The following is an 18,393-nucleotide window of genomic DNA, read 5'->3' as shown; positions in this document are numbered from 1 at the left end:
CATTTCTGAAGAAGGGTCCTGACCTGAAACGTCAACTTTCCTGCTCCTTTGATGCTGCCTGGCCTGCTGCGTTCCTCCAGCTCCACACTGTGTTACAGTCATGGGCTCTTATCTTATTTAACATTCTTCTGTGTACATTTTGGCAGAAGAGCAGGCTCAAGGAGCCAAATGGCCACTTCTGCTCCTAATTTGTATGTTCACACATATCTCTCTGTTTTCCCAGTGATGGAAAGTGAGAAGAGACAGGATTCCGGCTCCTGATTTCTATCCAGTGCCCTGTCCCACTGGATAGGCCTCCATGGCATTGCCTCCAATGTGTTAATAGTTGGCAAACAGTGGTCACCAATCTATCCCATGGTTCCATGGGCAAGAGACAGGATGGGTAACTGTACCATTGCCACCAACCAGGAGACAACAGAAGGAGACAGCAGCATCAGGAAAGGAGGAGCTGAGAATTGGTGACAAAGTTGTAGTGGTGAGGGGATGCTTAGGGATTCTACCTTCCCGCGCAATACTTGTCACATAGACATGCCGAGTAGAGTTCCCTTGCCTGAAAGAGTCCTGTTTTACTGAAGAAAGCGAACTGAGTCCTCGACACCAGGCTGAGCTCATCAGCTGTCAGACGCTCGAAAAGGCCAGGGGGCAACTCGATTCCTGCCAGGGCCTCACCATGTGGATCCCCGTCAAAATTAGGCTGCAGATGAGAACGGTAGAGACGTTAACGCTATTGCGACAACAGAGGGGGCCACAGCCTGTAACCACATCATTCACCCCCAACCCTTCTCCCCACCACATCAAGAGGGGATAGTCAAGAGAGGATAGGAACCGGGTCAAACTGGCCAGTTATGTTCTGACACCTCTTGAGCAGGGGAATCTTGAACCCGGGCCTTCTGGCTCAGAAGGAGGGATGCTACCACTGCACCTGAAATGTTGCTGTAAGATTATACTGATCATTACAGAGATGTTCCTGAAGCATACGTAGTCTGGTGATAGAGTCAGAGGGTCATACAGCAAGGAAACAAGCTCTTTGTTCCATCTCGTCCATGCTAACCAAGTTTCCCGAACTAAACTAGTCCCACTTACCTGTTGTTGTGAAGTTCGGTAGAGTATTTGTGGTTTTGGAGGCAGGTGTTTGTAAAATAGGTGGGAAAGTATTGCGTGGTCACTTTAAAAGAAGTTTTTTTTTTCTATGCTCTGAGATGTAAAATGGATGTCTGTGAGCAACAGCTTGAAAGTTTGCAAGTGCACAGAGAGCACCCAAATTGAAACATGTCTGTTGCAAGGCTGTACAGTTAGCAGGTCAAGCAATTGTTTAATTTTGTTACTAAGACAACAAGTTTTTGAATTTAGCCAATCAATTTGAACCAGGCACTTAGATACCAAAAACCAATTAAATTTAAATCTGATAGTTTTGACAACATAGGACCAATCCCTAGTATAAGAAATTGATAGGTCATTAAGGATATAAAAGAAGAGGACAGTTGGACAAAGACAGGAGAGCTAACTGCCACAAAAACAGAAGTTGCTGGAAAAGCTGAACAGGTCTGGCAGCATCTGTGAAGAAAAAGTCAGAGTTAACGTTTTGGGTTCAGTGACCCTTCCTCAGAACTGGAACTCAGCTCTCAGCTCGCAAGAGAGAATCACTGGCTCTCATAGTCTTCTCTAAGTCTTAGGGAAAACACCAACTAAATCAAAGGTACCCAATTAGTTAATAGTCCACACAGAAGAATCGATGGCGAAGGCATTCCTGACAGAAGGATCGACAGAGAAGGTACAGAACGTTCCGGAAGACACATAACCTGGCTATAATTCCAAGGGACTAAATTCTAATTTTATTTTGTTTTATATAAGTGGGATTTGTATTTATTGGAACAGTATACCATTTGAATCTTGTTTAATTTTCAATAGTAGTTAGAAGGTGTTTATTCGGTTTGTTAATAGTTTAGTTAATTTGTTCACTGTTAGAGTCAGATAAATAAATCGTTACTTGTTGAGGGCCAGGGGTTTATGTTATTCAACCACTAGAAGTAGCTGAAAGGCAGGTTACACCACCTTTCACACTCCTTTTACTGATTTTAGGGCATGGTGCTCCTCTTTAGGTGTTTTGGTTTTAGTTCTCAGAGGGTGGTCAACCTCCACTTCATAATACTATGTTTGACCTGTATCCCTCTAAACCTTTCCTATTATATACCTGTCCAAATATTTTTAAAATATTGTAACTGTACCTGCATCCACCACTTCCCTCTGGCAGTTCATTCCACATACCAATCACCCTCTGTGTCAAAAATTTGTCCCTTGGGTCCTTTTTATATCTTTCTCCTCTCATCTTAAAATTATGCCCACTAGTTTTGAACTCCCCTAGCCCAAGGAAAAGATCTTTATATTTCACCTTTTCTGTACCCCTCACAATTTTATAAACTTCTATGAGGTCACCCCTCAACCTCCTACGCTCCAGTGAAAAATGCTCCCAGCCGATCCAGCGTCTCCCTATGACTCAAACCCTCTAGCCCTGGTAACATCCTTGTAAATCTTTTCTGCATCCTCTCTCCAATTTGATAATATCCTTCCTATAGCAGGGCGACCAGAACTGTACAGGTATTTTAAAAGTGGCCTCACCAACGTCCTGTCCGAATATATTGATGTTGATACTCCAAATGTCAGGAAGAATAGTTTAATGACGGGATTTTAAATCTCACCTACAGAAGCTGGGGAGTTTAAACTCAACTAATCAAAGGCAAAAATAACATTATACTCAGCAATGGCTATCTTAAACTATCGGATGATTGTCAGCATCCATACAGTACCCTCATATCCTTTAGGTAAGGAAGTGTGCCATCCTTATCTGGTCTGGCCTACACGTGACTCCATGCCCACATAGCACAAGAATTAAGAGCAGGAATAGACCATTCCATCCCTCAAGTCAGCACCACGATTCATTAACACCATGGCTGATCTGTTTGTGGTCTTAATTCCCCTTTCCTGCCTATTTTCCCACCATTCCATAACTTTTGACTTATCCAACATTCTATCTAACTCAGCTCTGAATAGATTGATCAACCTAGTCCCCACAAGAAGGCTTCTCCACAGACTAATAATCCCCTGAGAGAAGAAATTCTTTAATCAAAGAATCCCTGCAGTGCAGAAACAGGCCATTCGGTATATCGAGTCTGCACCAACCCTCCAAACAGCATCCCAACCAGAACCAGCCTCCCACCCTCTCCCGATAACTCCATATTTACCAGGGCTAATCCACCTAACCTGCAAATCCCTGGATGCTATGGGGCAATTTAGCATGGCAATCCACCTAACCTGCATGTCTTTGGACTGTGGGAGGAAACCGGAGCATCCAGAGGAAACCCACACAGACACGAGGAGAATGTGCAAACTCCACACAGACAGTCGCCCGAGGCTGGAATCGAACCCAGGTCCCCGGCGCTGTGAGGCAGCAGTACTAACCACAGAGCCACCAACAATGAGACTGACACCTATCTTCCTCTCTGAAATGGCCTAACAATACTTTGCAACAAGGTGGCTCACCATCAATTTTCCAAGAGCAATTCCTAATGGGTGACAAACATTGGCTTCTACTGAATTAAAAATAAACGTTTGCGATGAGTGATGTCCTATTCTGGTCACACAGTGCCTTACCTCCAGCTCCGAGTCTCCATTCTGAGATGCCACACTGAAGGAAGTGCCGGTGTAATTTGTGGAGTTGACAGCGGAGATCCCTATGGCTACGTTTGGGGTGCTGATACTCACTGAAGGCCCACTGAAGATCATCTTGACAGTCAATGCATCTAGGGTCCTCAAAGCTCTATGCATAAAAGAAAACTAGTCAGACCACAGCTGGAATACTATGAACAGTTTTGGGCCCCTTATCTAAGAAAGCTATTTTGTCATTGAAGGCAGTCCAGAGAAGGTTCACTCAGCTAATAAGAGGTACGGAGGGACTCTCTTATGTGGACAGTTTCAGTAGGTTGGGCCTGTGCTCCTTGGAGTTTAGAAGAATGAGAGGTGAGCTTATTGAAACTTACAAGATTCTTCAGGGACTTGACAGGGTCAATGTGGAAAGGTTATTTCGCCGTGTGGGAGAGTCTAAGCCGAGAAGGTATCATCTCAGAGTAAAGGGTTGCCCATTTATGACAGAGATGAGGAGGGGTTTCTTCTCTCAGAGGGCAGCGAATCTGTGGAATTCATGACCGCAAAAGACTGTTGATGTTGGGTTGTTAAGTATAATCCAAGTCTGAGATAGGTAGATTTATAATCAGGAGCAGAATCAAGGGTTATGGGGAAAAGGCAGGAATGTGGAGGTGAGGATTTTCATATCATGATTTTTTTGAAGACAGGCTTGATGGGCTGAATGGCCTACTTCTGCTCCTACATATAAAACATAAGGCAAAAATGTGATGAGGTTTGTGATTAGGGTATAGACTCAGCTGGGTGGGTAGCGAGTTGCAGTCCCTATCTGGAGAATTGAGCATAAGGTGCAAGTGGGGATTCTTAGTGAGGTGCAGAGAGGCTGACGTTTCGGGCCTAGACCCTTCTTCAGAAAAGGGGGAGGGGAAGGGGGTTTTGAAATAAATAGGGAGAGAGTGGGAGGCGGATAGAAGATGGATAGAGGAGAGGATAGGTGGAGAGGAAACAAACAGGTCGAAGAGGCGGGGATGGAGCCAGTAAAGGTGAGTGTAGGTAGGGAGTTAGGAAGGGGATAGGTCCGTCCAGGGAGGACGGACAGGTCAAGGGGGCGGGATGAGGTTGGTCGGTAGGAGATGGAGGTGCGGCTTGAGGTGGGAGGAGGGGATAGGTGGGAGGAAGAACAGGTTATGGAGGCAGGGACGAGCTGGACTGGTTTTGGGATGCGGTAGGGGGAGGGGAGATTTTGAAACTTGTGAAATCCACATTGATACCATTGGGCTGCAGGGTTCCCAAGCGGAATATGAGTTGCTGTTCCTGCAACCTTCAGGTGGCATCGTTGTGGCACTGCAGGAGGCCCAGGATGGACATGTCGTCTGAGGAATGGGAGGGGGAGTTGAAATGGTTTGCGACTGGGAGGTGCAGTTGTTTATTGCGAACCGAGCGTAGGTGTTCTGCAAAGCGGTCCCCGAGTCTCCGCTTGGTTTCCCCGATGTAGAGGTAGCCACACTGGGTACAGCGGATGCAGTATACCACATTGGCAGATGTGCAGGTGAACATCTGCTTGATGTGGAAAGTCTTCTTGGGGCCTGGGATGGGGGTGAGGGAGAAGGTATGGGGGCAGGTGTAGCACTTCCTGCGGTTGCAGGGAAAAGTGCCGGGTGTGGTGGAGCTGGAGGGGAGTGTGGAGCGGACAAGGGTGTCACGGAGAGAGTTGTCCCTCCGGAAAGCAGATAAGGGTGGGGAGGGAAAGATGTCTTTGGTGGTGGGGTCGGATTGCAGATGGCGGAAGTGTCGGAGGATGATGCGTTGGATCCAGAGGTTGGTGGGGTGGTACGTGAGGACGAGGGGGACTTTTTTGTGCTGCTTGGCCTGCTGTGTTCATCCAGCCCTGCACCTTGTTGTCTCGGATTCTCCAGCATCTGCAGTTCCTACTAACTCTTAGTGAGGTATTGTGCCAATGCTGTACTGGCAGAGATGATGTCCTTCTGATAAGATGCCTACCCTCTCTGATGGGCCTCAAAAGATCCCACAGCATTATTTCAATAAATTAGAGGGCTTTGATCCCATTGCTGCCACATAAGATCTTGCTGTGCACAGGCTAACAGCAGCATTTCCCTGTTACATAAGTGCGTGTCAAACTCTGAACATATGTGTGTGTGTGTATCTGTGCTTGTGTCTGTGTGTTTGTATGTGTGTATCTGTGTGTGTGTGTCTGTCTGTTTTTGTGTATGTGTCTGTGTGTGTGTGTCTGCATGTGCATCTGTGTGTGCGTGTGTGTTTGTGTACATCTCTGTGTGTGTCTGTTTGTGTGCGAGTGTATGTGTGTGTGTCTGTCTATTTGTGTGTGCGCGCGCGTCTGTCTGTCTGTGTGTCTGCGTGTGTGTCTGTGTGAGTTTGTGTGTGTGTGTGTGAGTTTGTGTGTGTGCGCGCGTGCGCACGCATGTGCATGTGTGACTGTGCATGAGACTAAAGAGGACAAGAAAATTCTAACAATGGGAAGGAATTGGATAGGCCATGCTGGGGTTGGTCATATCTCCTGCAGCTCCTCAATCAGAAGAGGTGTGAGTACAAACACACAGATTATAGTTCCCACCGGGAGAGAGTACTCACACTTGGGAAGATGTGGCCAGTGCCTCGTCTGAGCTTGAAAGGATATTGGACAGAACCGTCAGCACTGTGGATGCCAAGGTGGAGTTGATGTCCGACACGATCACAATCTGATTCAGAGTCTCCACTAGCTTAACCACTTGATCCTGGGTGAGATTCCTATCCGCAGAGAAATCGAGGAGCTGACTGGCCACTTCTGCTGCATTGTCTGTAAGAGGTGACCGAGGAAAGAAGGGTTATAAAGGATTGTAGCTGAACAGCAGCAGAGGAAGGTACAGCACAGGATTCTGGAAGGTCTCTCAGAGACAGCGAGAACTACCGATGCTGGAGTCAGAAATAACACAGTGGAGGAACACAGCAGGCCGAATTTCTGAAGAAGGGTCCCGACCCGAAATGTCAGCTTTCCTGCTCCTCTGATGCTGCCTGGCCTGCTGTGTTCTTCCAGCTCCACACTGTGTTACTCTGGAAGTTCTGTTGGAAACACCTCTCAAATTCACCTAAACCACAGCAACAAGATGCACATTGAAATGTTTGCAAATCTATGCAGGGCTCATGTGAGCACTTCAACATGCTACATGTACGCAGACAGTTTTAATCGACCTGTTCAGGCACACCTCTGGTGCAGTTTGTATGTAGAAGGCATTGGCACCATATTCCCAGAGGGTCATTAAGGAGAGACAACTGGTAGTGTGTTTAACCTGAGAGTCATCACGTCTCAGGTGAGGGGAGAGGCTGAGAAGGAGAGTCCTTCACAGTAACCTTAACCAGGAATAGCAACTGAACCCATGCTGTTGGCATCACTGTGCATCACCAAATAGCCATCCAAGCTAACTAAGCCCCAGTTTGTACATACCTACCCTAGTGGAACAGTACGTATCACACAGTGAGTGCTTTCACGTGGTATTCTGATGTATCTAGAGACTGTGTCCAACATGGCTATAGGATCTTCATCAAGACGGTTAGTGAAGCAACCCATCCTTGACCACAATGCAAGCTGGTCGCTGGGGAATGGATATTGATGGGAGATTATTGCTGGACAATGGAGGGCCCAATGATATTGGATTTTCAGGAACTATTCTTGTTCAGGGGCGAGCGTGACTCTGGATCGCCTCCTGAGTGCTCTCCGACAAGTGTATGTTTACAATCCTAGGAATCCTCCGATGTCGTCCAAATGGGGGAGTGACGGGGGAGGAGGTAGTGATCTCGTGGTAATCCTACTGAAAGACCAGTCAAGATCAATCATGCTGTGCAGACATGGGATCAAATCCAATTCAAATCAATTTACGCTCCATTCACGAATCAGAGCTTTAGAGCTAATCTCAGTGATGGTGATTTGTGAGACTTTCACCAGTTATTGTAAACCATTGGTTCACTAACAGGCCTGAGAGAAGGGAAATCTGCAGTCCTTACCCAGTCTGGCCTACATGTGACTCCAGACCCACAGTAATATGGTTGACTTTTAACTGCCCTCACAAAGGGCTCAAGCAAAACAGGGGGTGGGGGGGTGGGTGGCTAACAACAATGGATACAGAATGCTAGTCAACTATCAGAGCTTCACAATATAGATTGATCCTACCCTTGATCGGATTGGTCAATAGTAATCAGCAGTAATAACTAATATTGTTCACTCCTCCCTAACCCAATTTTATATTCAAGTCTTACTATTGGGCCCACCACAGATCCACATGGGATCTTCCTGCCCTTTATCGCTGTCAACCAGAAACAGAACCCAATGATAATTACCTGCTGAAACAGATGGAATGTTTTCCAAGGTGCTGCTGTTTGTAACCAGCGAACAGTTTCTCAAGTCGGGTGGCTCCCAGAAAGATGTGTAGTCCTGCATGTTTAAAAGGCTGGACAGACCACACGGAAAATATTACTCCATGTACAGAAATCCCTAATAAAACTACCAATGGGTCTAAACAATAAATTGAACAAGTAGTTCAGAACTTGAGTATTGCTTAAAAATAGACAGTTTGTCAAAACTTTTCATCTTCTTCACAGGACAATTTGCAAGAATGCCAATTCATGGAGAAAGTCATTCATTCTGCATGAGAGGAGAGTCCTGATTGGTTGACAAGCACACTCTGATTAGTAGAGGTGTTGTTATAGAGTATGCACACATTAATGCTGATTGAAAGTTAACTGCCAGGATTTGTTCACATTTTAAACCAAATAGGTTGAATCTGATCAGTTAAAAAAGGCATTGTCTGGAGAATTGAACACACAAATGGTTGTCACTTATTATGTTAAGTTGAAACAGGCACAGCTATATAAATAAGGTGGCTAAAAGAGCAAGGCAGAGGCTGGGAATTCTGCAAGTAACTCATGTCCTAACTCCTCAAAGCCTGTCCACCATTGACCAGGCACAAGTCAGGAGTGTGTAGTGGAATACATTCCCCTGGCATGGATGAAACCAGCTCCAACCACACTAAACAGTTTTCCACCATCCAGGACAAAGTAGCCCGCTAGACTGGCCCTTCATCTGAGACCTTCAAAATTTATTCCCTCTATCTCTGATGCAGTGATAGTAGTACATACTGGCTACAAATTGCACTGTAGCAACTCATCGAGGCTCCTTCCACAGCACCTTCCAAACCTACAATTTCTACCATCAAGAAGGACAAAAGCAGCAGATGCATGGGAACACCACCACCTCATACATACCATCAACCACACGAACCTAAGCAACTTCTTCCAGAAATAAGAGGCTTGGGGACAAAAACCTGGAGACATTTCACTGAAAGGCTTTGCAATATATGGACTGAATGAATTGAGAGAGAAAAACAATCTGAACAAGCTTCTGGATTCTGTAAGATTGTTCAGGCTGGATGAACTAGAATGCCAGTTGTAGAAACGCAAAGCTGAGCTGAAGTCACGATCTTATTGAATGATGAAGCAGAAGCGAAGGGTCTATTCCAGTTCCGGTTTCTCATGTTAATATTTGTATATTTGACTATAATCATAGACAGTGCAGGGCAATCAACAAAGGTTCACAGCTCTTGCTTGACTCGGACCTTCCATCTTATCAGTTTGGGTTGAGTTAAAAGGATAATGTTGTAATACTCTACACTACACACACCCAGAATATTGCTTCTTTCTTTTTTTTAACCAGCTGTAATCTATACAAATAAAAAAGAATCTAATGGACCTTACCAGCTTCTGCTTGCATATTGTCCTTGATTTGAGAGACAGGGCAGATGTTGGGTAGTCCTTGGCCTGGTTGCTTTCCAAATATATTGAGCCGGTTCTTCTTCTGTTGAGCAGTTCACTGTGGATAAAGAACACCACAACTTAAAGTATCTGGCACCGAGGGACATTCATGTTTACCACCATGAAGACAAGGAATGCACAAGCAGTTATGTTTGTGAGAAAGGGATTTGTGAATCCATGTGCTTTGTTCATTAAAGGACCACAGGCTGAAACAGTATTCCAAAGAACTACTTCAATATTTATCTTAAGAGATCAGGATGCAAAGAGGAAAATGCACTTTTGTTACATTAAATATATAATCTTTTACGTATGCAACTCCCCTGGGAATGTGCTGCACTATTCGTCAAATACTCTCTCTGTGCAACAAACTGCACATTCTCACCACTCTCTCTGCACAGACATTTCTCTTAACTTGCCTATTGCATTAATTTACATCTTCTCTATGTCTATCCTGGAAAAGATCATAGAATAGAATAGAATTCCTACAGTGTGGAAACAGGTCATTCAGCCCACGTCCACACCACCCCTCTGAAGAGCATCCCACCCATTCGCCTAATTTCCCATATCTAACCCAAACATCCCCAGGCACTATGGACAATTTAGCACAGCCAATCCACCTAGCCTGCACATCTTTGGACTGTGGGAGGAAACCCACGCAGACACAGAGAGAAGGTGCAAACTCCACACAGACAGTCGCCCGAGGGTGGAATCAAACCCGGGTCCCTGGAGCTGTGAAGCAGTAGTGATAACCACTGAGCCACCGTGATGCTCTAAATATTCCTCCATTATCTTAAAGGCCTCAACTGGGTCATCCCTCACCTTCTCTATTCAAGAATAAAAGTCTACAACTCGGGTTGATCTTGGAGGCTACTCAGCCCATCATACCTCTGATGGCTGCTTACTCATTGCAGACAATAACCAGCTTATGCGACATTATCTCACGTTTTCACTTACCTACGGGTTGCACCTGAATGGAGTCTATGGAAAGGTTATTTCCGATGACTGAAGATGCGTTTCTCAGCCTTTCTTGCACTATCCTCTCCTCAAGGTAGATATTTTTGGTAATATTGTAATACAGGATTGCCAAGCACACATAGCTGAGGAGGAAATAACACATAATAAGAGGGAGTACACGACTTAAGATGTGATGAGAAAAGAGACATGGTGTTGAAGCTTGTCAAAATGCAGTCGTCAGGACATATGCAAAAATGCCAAATGTCAAAGAGAGCAACCATTGCTACTGCATGAGATACAGATGCTGATTGGTTGGCAAGTGGACTCTGACTGGTTGATGTTTTGCCATGGAGAATGAGCCAGGAAGCCACTATCCCACATGCTTCTGTTTAATTCAAGACAGGCACAAAGCCCGATATGTTTATTGTGTTTTCCTGAAGTCGACAGGTCTCTCTTTATGAATAAATGTAGCTTCTAGAGTTGACGTGTCAACCTATCAGCCCCTTTTTCTCATGTAGCATAAATAGTAGCTCCCTCTGAAATATGGCATTCTTGTATCTTCTTAATGAGTAAAAGACGAAAAGTGGAAACATCATGTTTCTCTTCTCCACAACATTAAAAAAAATGGAGATGCTTTATGAATTGCAATAGAATACATCTGAATGTCCTGAGGCACTACACCTGAATGGTTTAAGAGGGCAGTCAAGACTCAATTATGTGTGGACTGTAGGTCAGACTGGATATGCTTGACAGAATTTTGTTCCCCGACAGGACTTTAGATGCAAATGGGCTCTTAAGACGATCAGCACTGATTATATGGCTGTCACTAGAGTAATTTATGTTATTTTTTTGAATTCCTTTTTTTTAAAATCAGATGCAAATTTGACCATCTGCCATTGCAGGATTCATGTCCCCAAAACACTAGCCCGAGATCCTGGATTACAAGAGCAGTGACAAATGTCCCCATGGATTGAGATCACTTCTCAGATATCTACAGTGAGGAACAATGCATAACTAATTGATGTGCTTTTCATAGTTTTGTGCATTAAAAAGGTGGAGACATGGTTTTAATTTCATTCTTAGAGTGGTTCTTGTGATCTTGGTGCTGAGAAATCTGGAGACTTATTGATGCATGCATTTTTAATGAGGCTTTACAGTAAAACAAAACAGTCTAAAGATAAAAAGCAAAATATTGATTTTCTTACCTTGTGGTTTCGATTGATCTGGAAATGCGGTGAGGTGCAGTTTTGTTGTTTTGAAGAATCCTACCCAGTAAACAGAAAATAATTCTGATTTGTAAACATGAACTATTGAGTGGGATAGAAAGAAATAAAAGGCAAGTGGGTTTGTTACAGCAATTCATCAACTGAAGGGATCAAACGGTATGGGGGACAAAGTGGGAACAGGGGACTCAGTTGGATAATCAGCCATGATAACATTGAATGGCAGGACAAGCTCAAAGGGCTGAATGGCCTACTCCTGTTCCTATTTTCTATGTTCCTATGTTTAAATTATTAAATTTATGAAATGCAGAATCTCCATTGTGAGATTTGAATGGACTTATAAGAACAGAGGAGTTGTCAACTCCTCTTCCTATTTCTTTTGTTCTCTATGTTAACAGGAGGCATTAGTCTCAATCCTGTGTGATCCCATTCTGTTTGCAATGTTTCCAGCTCCTCACCTGACACTTTCCACGTATACAGAGTAATTCCAATTCTGCAAAGACTCAGTGAGCTGAAACATAAATGGAAAAACAGCAAGTCAGTACACAGCCTGATCCATTAACAAACTGCAGTGGCACAACCAGGTAAACATGCATTTTAGACTCATAGAATCAGAAAGGTCTACAGCACAGAAAGAGACTCTTCGGCCTGTCAAGTTTACACCAGTCAAAAACAACCAACTAACTATTCTAACCCATTTCCCAGCACTTGGCCCATAGCTTTGCATGCCTTGGCATCAGAAGTGTACATCTAAATATTTCTTCGATGTGATGAGGGTTTCTGTCTCTACCATCCTTACAGGCAGCGAGTTCCAGATTTCCACTACCCTCTGGGTGAAAACGTTTTTTTTCCTCACATCTCCTCTAAACCTCCTGCCCTTTACCTTAAATCTGTGCCCCGCTGGGTCATTGATTGTTCTTCCAAGGGGAAGTGTTCCTTCCTGCCTGCCCTGTCTATGCCCCTCATAATTTTATACATCTCCGTTTTAGAGTATCAATATAATTTGATACATTTTATGTCTTTTTCTCAATGCCACAAAGAAAAGCACATCAAAACTCTTAAGCCATCACATCTATTTGGACTCCTTATACAGGAAATGGTCCCATATTCTTACATAATTATCCATTGTTACATAGGATGGGGGTTAGGTGTTGTGAGGGGAAGACAGGTTAAGTAATGGATCAAAGAGAGAAAATAGCCAAGGAAGATTGTTCCTTATCCCTAACTCTCATACAGGTCTAGGTCACACCTGAACCCATGTAGTGATTATAATGAGGTCAGCCAGGTGGACCTCATAGAATATGAGCTCCCTGAATGGGGGTGTTAACCTGGTCCAGTTAGGGAGCCCTGGCTGACAGATATAAACAGTAGTGGCAGACATTCTGCTCACTCTGAGAGCTGACACTGAGGGAGCTGGATCAAGGACTCTCCGTGTGTAAGTAAAGGGCAACTTGGTTACAAGATACCAGTCCCTGTGGAGTTATTTCAAACCATGTAAATTCTTACTTTTCTAACCAGAGGACATTGTGATAAAGACAGACGGTAGTGTAGTGGGAATATTATTGGACTAATAATCCCAGCGCAATAGCCAATGCTTTGGGCACAAGTGGGTTCACATTTAAATTCAATGAATAAATCTGAATTTATATAGCCAGTCATGGTGACCATTAAAACTGAAAGAACTGAGGATGCTGTATATCAGGAACAAAAACAGAAGTTGCTGGAAAAGCTCAGCAGGTCTAGCAGCACCAGAGAAATCAGAGTTAATGTTTCAGGTCGAGTTCCTCAGAAGAGCTCCACAGATTTGGGCAGCATGGTGGCTCAGTGGTTAGCACTGCTGCCTCACAGTACCAGAGACCTGGGTTCGATTCCAGCCTTGGGTGACTATCTGTTGTCTGTGTGGGTTTCCTCCCACAGTCCACAGATGTGCAGGCTAGGTGGATTGGCCATGCTATAGTGCCCAGGGATGTTTAGGTTAGACATGGGGAAACTAGGGGAATGGGTCTAGGTGGGATGCTCTGAGGGGTGGTGTGGACTTCTTGGGCCAAATGGTCTGTTTCCACACTGTAGGGATTCTATGTTAACACGTCTGCTGAGCCTTTCAAGCAATTTCTGTTTTTTCTTGCTGTTGATGGTGACCATTAATGCCATGAAAACCAATTTGGTTCTCTAACACCCTTTTGAAGAAGGAAATCTGCCGTCCTCACCTAGTCTGGCCTACATGTAAGTCCAGACCCATGGCAATGTGATTGACTCTTAAGTATACTCTGAAATGGCCTAGACAGCCATTCTGTTTAAGGGTCATTAGGGATTGTCAACAAGTACTGGCCTTACTGTGATGCCCTCAAAATATTAATGAACAAAAATGTCCTTGTTATTGGCATCCAGAACTGGTCTAGCTCAACATGAGTCCCTCCTGATCTCTAACGCTTACCTACTCTCTGTCTTAACCAGCTGAGCAGGGATGGGAGTGGTGATAGTGGGAGGCCTTACTGAGGAAATTATTACTGAGGCACAAAGTGAGCACCGAGCTAGATTAGTTGCACAAGAACGGCCAACTGAGCGGACCTACCCAAGTTGATATTCTTTGCTCCAGATCTGCTGTGTCCATATCCCCATTCAGGTCGTGGACTGTAAACTGCGTCATGTATAAAAGTCCCCCTGTGCAGCGAGAACAGAGAAAAGTTATGGCTTGTCTTACCTCCCATACCCCTCCACCCTCAAAACGTGCAGCTTCCTGGGGTCAAGGCGGACATTCATTTAGAACCTGATAAGAACTAGTGGAAAGGGGAGATTTAACAGATTATTAAACCCCTCACAGTTTTTAACAATGAACACATTTCTAAAGAATCAGATGAGAATTTCTCTTTTCAAACGCGACAGGTTATTAGAATTTGGAATCGTCTGAAAAGGTGGGAGTAGAATCATCAGCAATCTCCAAAAAGGAAGTTGGGAAGAGAAATGAATGTAAGAATTTTGCAAAGCTGTACAGAAAGAATAGGGGAGTGAGATTAATTGGCTCATTCTTTCAAAGAACTGTCATGATGGGCTGAATGGCTCCTCAGTACCCTATGATTCAACCATTCATAAGGTAAGAGTAGGGTGTGTAAGGTAGGAGCCATTGGGACAGCTGGAGCTCAGGGTTAGATGCAGTGAACCCCACACTATGTTGAGGAAAAAATGCAAACTGTTCATTCTCAATCGATATAAGGGATGGATGACAACTTAAAATTAAATCTTATTTCTGACTCATTATCTGTGTTGGAATACAGTTATTAACACGCGAACAGATCTCTGATTCTCAAGTGTAGTTCTGTGAAGTACAAAATTCTGTCATTATAAGAGTGGTATACTAACTACAGACTGGGGGCTATCTAAGTGACAAATGTGCAGACTTCACAGAGCGCTCTGCATTGCTAGGCTCTCAGGTGGAAAGGGAGCAGAGAGGTAATCGCCCACCTTCACCAAGCTCCAAATGCCAGAGAAATTAAATAGCATGTATCGACGAGATCTCCTGTACACAAATACCCTGGCTCCCTGCCAGCACTGAGAAACAAGTGAGTGCCAGACAAGAACTGTGATAGAAGGGGGTCCATCTGCACAGTCCTCACTAGATGGCGCCTTTCACATGGCTAATGGGAAATGGTGTTGGTTACAATTCGAGGTGAATGATAAATATTCTGGATTGTGATTGTGTGCCAGAGATTGCAGCAGGGGTGGAGGTGGGGCACAAATAAAGCCACTTGACAGTAAAAATGAAGCAGGTGGAATTAACCCTCTGAGAATACAGCAAATCAAATGCCACAGTTCACCTACAGCACAATTTCTCTAACACTACACCTTGTTCTAACTGTGCCTTGGACATGAGGCTAACATTTATATGGGGTCTTCTTTGGGCGGGGGAGGGTTTGGGCCTTTATCCCTCTGCCCGTGTGCCAAACATGCCACAGCTGGGCGTAAAACCACTCCCAATCTATTTCTCCTCAGTGGGTCAACACTAAATGTCACACAATTAGGTCGTTGACAAGCCCGACATTTCGCTAATTAGTCGTTCCTAAAATGACAGCGGGCGTCCGATTGCAGTACTCATTTGTCCTCTGTACTTTCGAAAGCAGGGGTGGCAGCCCCATTTTATCTCTGTGCAGAGACAGGGAGATGGCTCGTGGTTAGCAGCTATAAAATCCAGCTGCACTGCTCTGCAATCACTCCAATTACTTCATGAAAATTGATGCAGCGTTTGATTGGAGGAAAAACACATTCAATGGACTCAAAGGGTTAACATACAAAGTGCCAGACTAAGTGAGCATCAACCCCAGGGTTGAAATTCTGGCTTTTGCAAACCAGACTTGACCAAAACTTGAGAATGTCGACCATTTCGGTTGTTCTTCACTCTGGATATTCACTCAGTAAACACCACACTTGTGTCTCAGTCCAGAGCACGGCGGAACAATCCCTAGCTACAGTCAAGCAAAAGCTGACGCTGCTCTTCATCCCCTTCATGTGGAGCCTGTTACACACTGCCAGATTTATAACTACAACAGTCACAGTTACAGTCATTTCTTGAAGTTGCTCCTTCCATGAGAAATGAACATTTCTGCTGGAGCCAGCAAACACTCAACCAAACTCTAGGAATGTGTTGCTCATCACAGAGAGAACCAGTTTGTTATTCATCGAAAGAGGAATTTCAATTTGTGCTCTGGAAATTGCAAGAGCAAGAATGTATTGAAAAATAAATGGTATCAGAATTATTTGTTTTTGTGGCAGAGAGTAATGTCGTTTTTCACATGTCTGAAGGGGAGTGAACGTATGCTTATATTCAGCTAATTGGGTTTGGCTGTGGATAAATTTTCAATGAGTAAGTGATTTAATTATTGCTGCTAATGCTACTCAGTAAGCTTTGTAAAGGGAAGATGTTCTACAACCGTTAAGCTTCACTGTGATCAGCCATCTCCTCACATCATACTATCATCTAGAGGTCTACAGATTCTACAGATACGACCCAGCATCTATGCAGGTGAGGGAACTAACAGCAGTGCTTTTCCACGGTACACTCCGCTACAGGTTTCTACAGGTGCAGCTAAAACATATGGTTGAGGACCACCGGTCCACATAAGCGGCCCGTCCCGTCAGCCTCTTCACCGATTCGGCACTCGGAAGCTTGGTCAGGTGCGGGGGATAGCTGCCTGCTCTCCGAGCTGAAGGAGAGAGCTTCACCACGTCCATAAACCTCGTGGGAGGGATCTGGAGTGGATGTTACTGCGACGGATGAAAAAGCAGCTGTAAGGTGTGAGAACCTTGTTGTGGAGGCTGGAGACAGCTGTGGCTCAGGGAGGGTGTTCATCCATGTGTTGATGGCAAGGCTCCAGATCGATGGAGAAAGATGTACACTAATTGAGTAATCCAGAGAAGAGTCCTTTGGTAATGTTGGCACCAGTGTTAGGTTTTGATTTCCACTACTTAACTGAGGAGGACCTACAAATGCTGAGGTAAACCCTGCTGATTCCTTCTCTTAAAGCACCTGAAATACTGAATGGGAAAGAGTGCAAACTCTGATTATAAATGCTTGGCTCCCCACCAAAAAGCTCATGATACTGCAATGTTCTTGCATGTATCTGACTTTTTAAAGTTATGCTTAAAACTAGAGTTGGGAAGTCTTGTGGGGGTTGTATAAAGCCACTGACCAGTGTCTGTTTGAGTTCTGCCCCTGTAAAAATGTAGTTTGGTTCCACAAGTTGGGAAGTTCTTGTTAGGAATGGGGAACGTGTACTGAGCAAAGTCTTCTGTGGTCCCAAATGAACAGGCATCGTCGTCACTGCCTGGACATCTTTCAACATTCCCAATACGGAATCTGAAATTGGTTCCCACTTCAATCCAAGACTCTGAGAATGGGAATGCACTTTCTCTGTTTTATCTGGAGTGAAACACAACGATGGGTGCCAGGCAGTTGCATTACTTGCAGATTCCTCGACCAACTGATGTGCAAATTGCACCTACATTTCCTTCTTTGGAGTGGGGGGCTCACAAATTTCTCTTGTGCGTGAGAGCCAAAAGTCATGGTTGAAATTCCAATGGCATCAGAAACAATTCCCCAGTGACTCTCGAATCCTTCCGGAAATGTCAGGAAACCAGGAAAATATGTTCCATTGTAGATGTGTGAGATGAATTTGGTTTTAACGGTAGTGTTTGTTCCAACTCAGAAAGATCGTCGAGATGATGGGAATTTGAGTTTTCACTTCTTACAAATGCAGATGCATCTAAAGACATGGGCAGGAACATGTCTGTCACCACTGAGGTCCAGTCCAAGGGAACATTTTTCATTGAGTTGTCCAAAGAAGACTTAAGGTCATCAGTTCCTGATGTGAAACCATTCCTCAGGCTAAGAGTCTCTTAGGGTTAAGTTGGCCGAGTTGCGCAAAGGTGCAAGTGAATCCTCTTCATTTCTAGCTAATGTTCTAATATCATCTGGTATCAATGTCTGCTGTTTGTTTTCCATCACCGGAGGTGCGTACTGATGTTTTTGTGTTGTATGCAGTGTGATATCAGTGAGTGTGATCAGGTTATGGTCATTGTCAATGACAGGCAAAAAGTCAAGGCTTACTTCTCCTGTTGACAATCTCCATCAAGAATCTGTACTCAATGAAGCCTCTTTTGAGGGAACAAGGTGCAGGGCTGGATGAACACAGCAGGCCAAGCAGCATCATAGGAGCAGATCCTATGATGCTACTTGGCCTGCTGTGTTCATCCAGCCCTGCACCTTGTT

At 44.5% G+C, this 18,393-nt stretch overlaps 1 protein-coding gene across 2 annotated transcripts in view; it reads right to left on the bottom strand.

Moving 5' to 3' along the window:
• Positions 1-18,393, bottom strand: part of adgrg6 (adhesion G protein-coupled receptor G6) — a 123,086-nt gene that overhangs the window by 31,450 nt on the left and 73,243 nt on the right. For both annotated transcript variants that reach the window (XM_048601078.1, XM_048601079.1), the window contains exons 9-17: positions 14,206-14,294; positions 12,092-12,144; positions 11,616-11,675; positions 10,411-10,553; positions 9,400-9,514; positions 7,987-8,096; positions 6,247-6,451; positions 3,649-3,814; positions 551-694 (exon numbers count right to left, since the gene is read on the bottom strand). In XM_048601078.1, the coding sequence (XP_048457035.1) occupies positions 551-694; positions 3,649-3,814; positions 6,247-6,451; positions 7,987-8,096; positions 9,400-9,514; positions 10,411-10,553; positions 11,616-11,675; positions 12,092-12,144; positions 14,206-14,294 (1,085 nt within the window). The remainder of the gene's footprint in view (positions 1-550; positions 695-3,648; positions 3,815-6,246; positions 6,452-7,986; positions 8,097-9,399; positions 9,515-10,410; positions 10,554-11,615; positions 11,676-12,091; positions 12,145-14,205; positions 14,295-18,393) is intronic.

The sequence above is a fragment of the Rhincodon typus genome, chromosome 9, assembly GCF_021869965.1.
Source record: "Rhincodon typus isolate 14 chromosome 9, sRhiTyp1.1, whole genome shotgun sequence".
NCBI lineage: Eukaryota > Metazoa > Chordata > Chondrichthyes > Orectolobiformes > Rhincodontidae > Rhincodon > Rhincodon typus.
The sequence above is the reverse complement of the archived record's forward strand: the minus strand, read 5'-3'. Positions and strand labels throughout refer to the sequence as shown.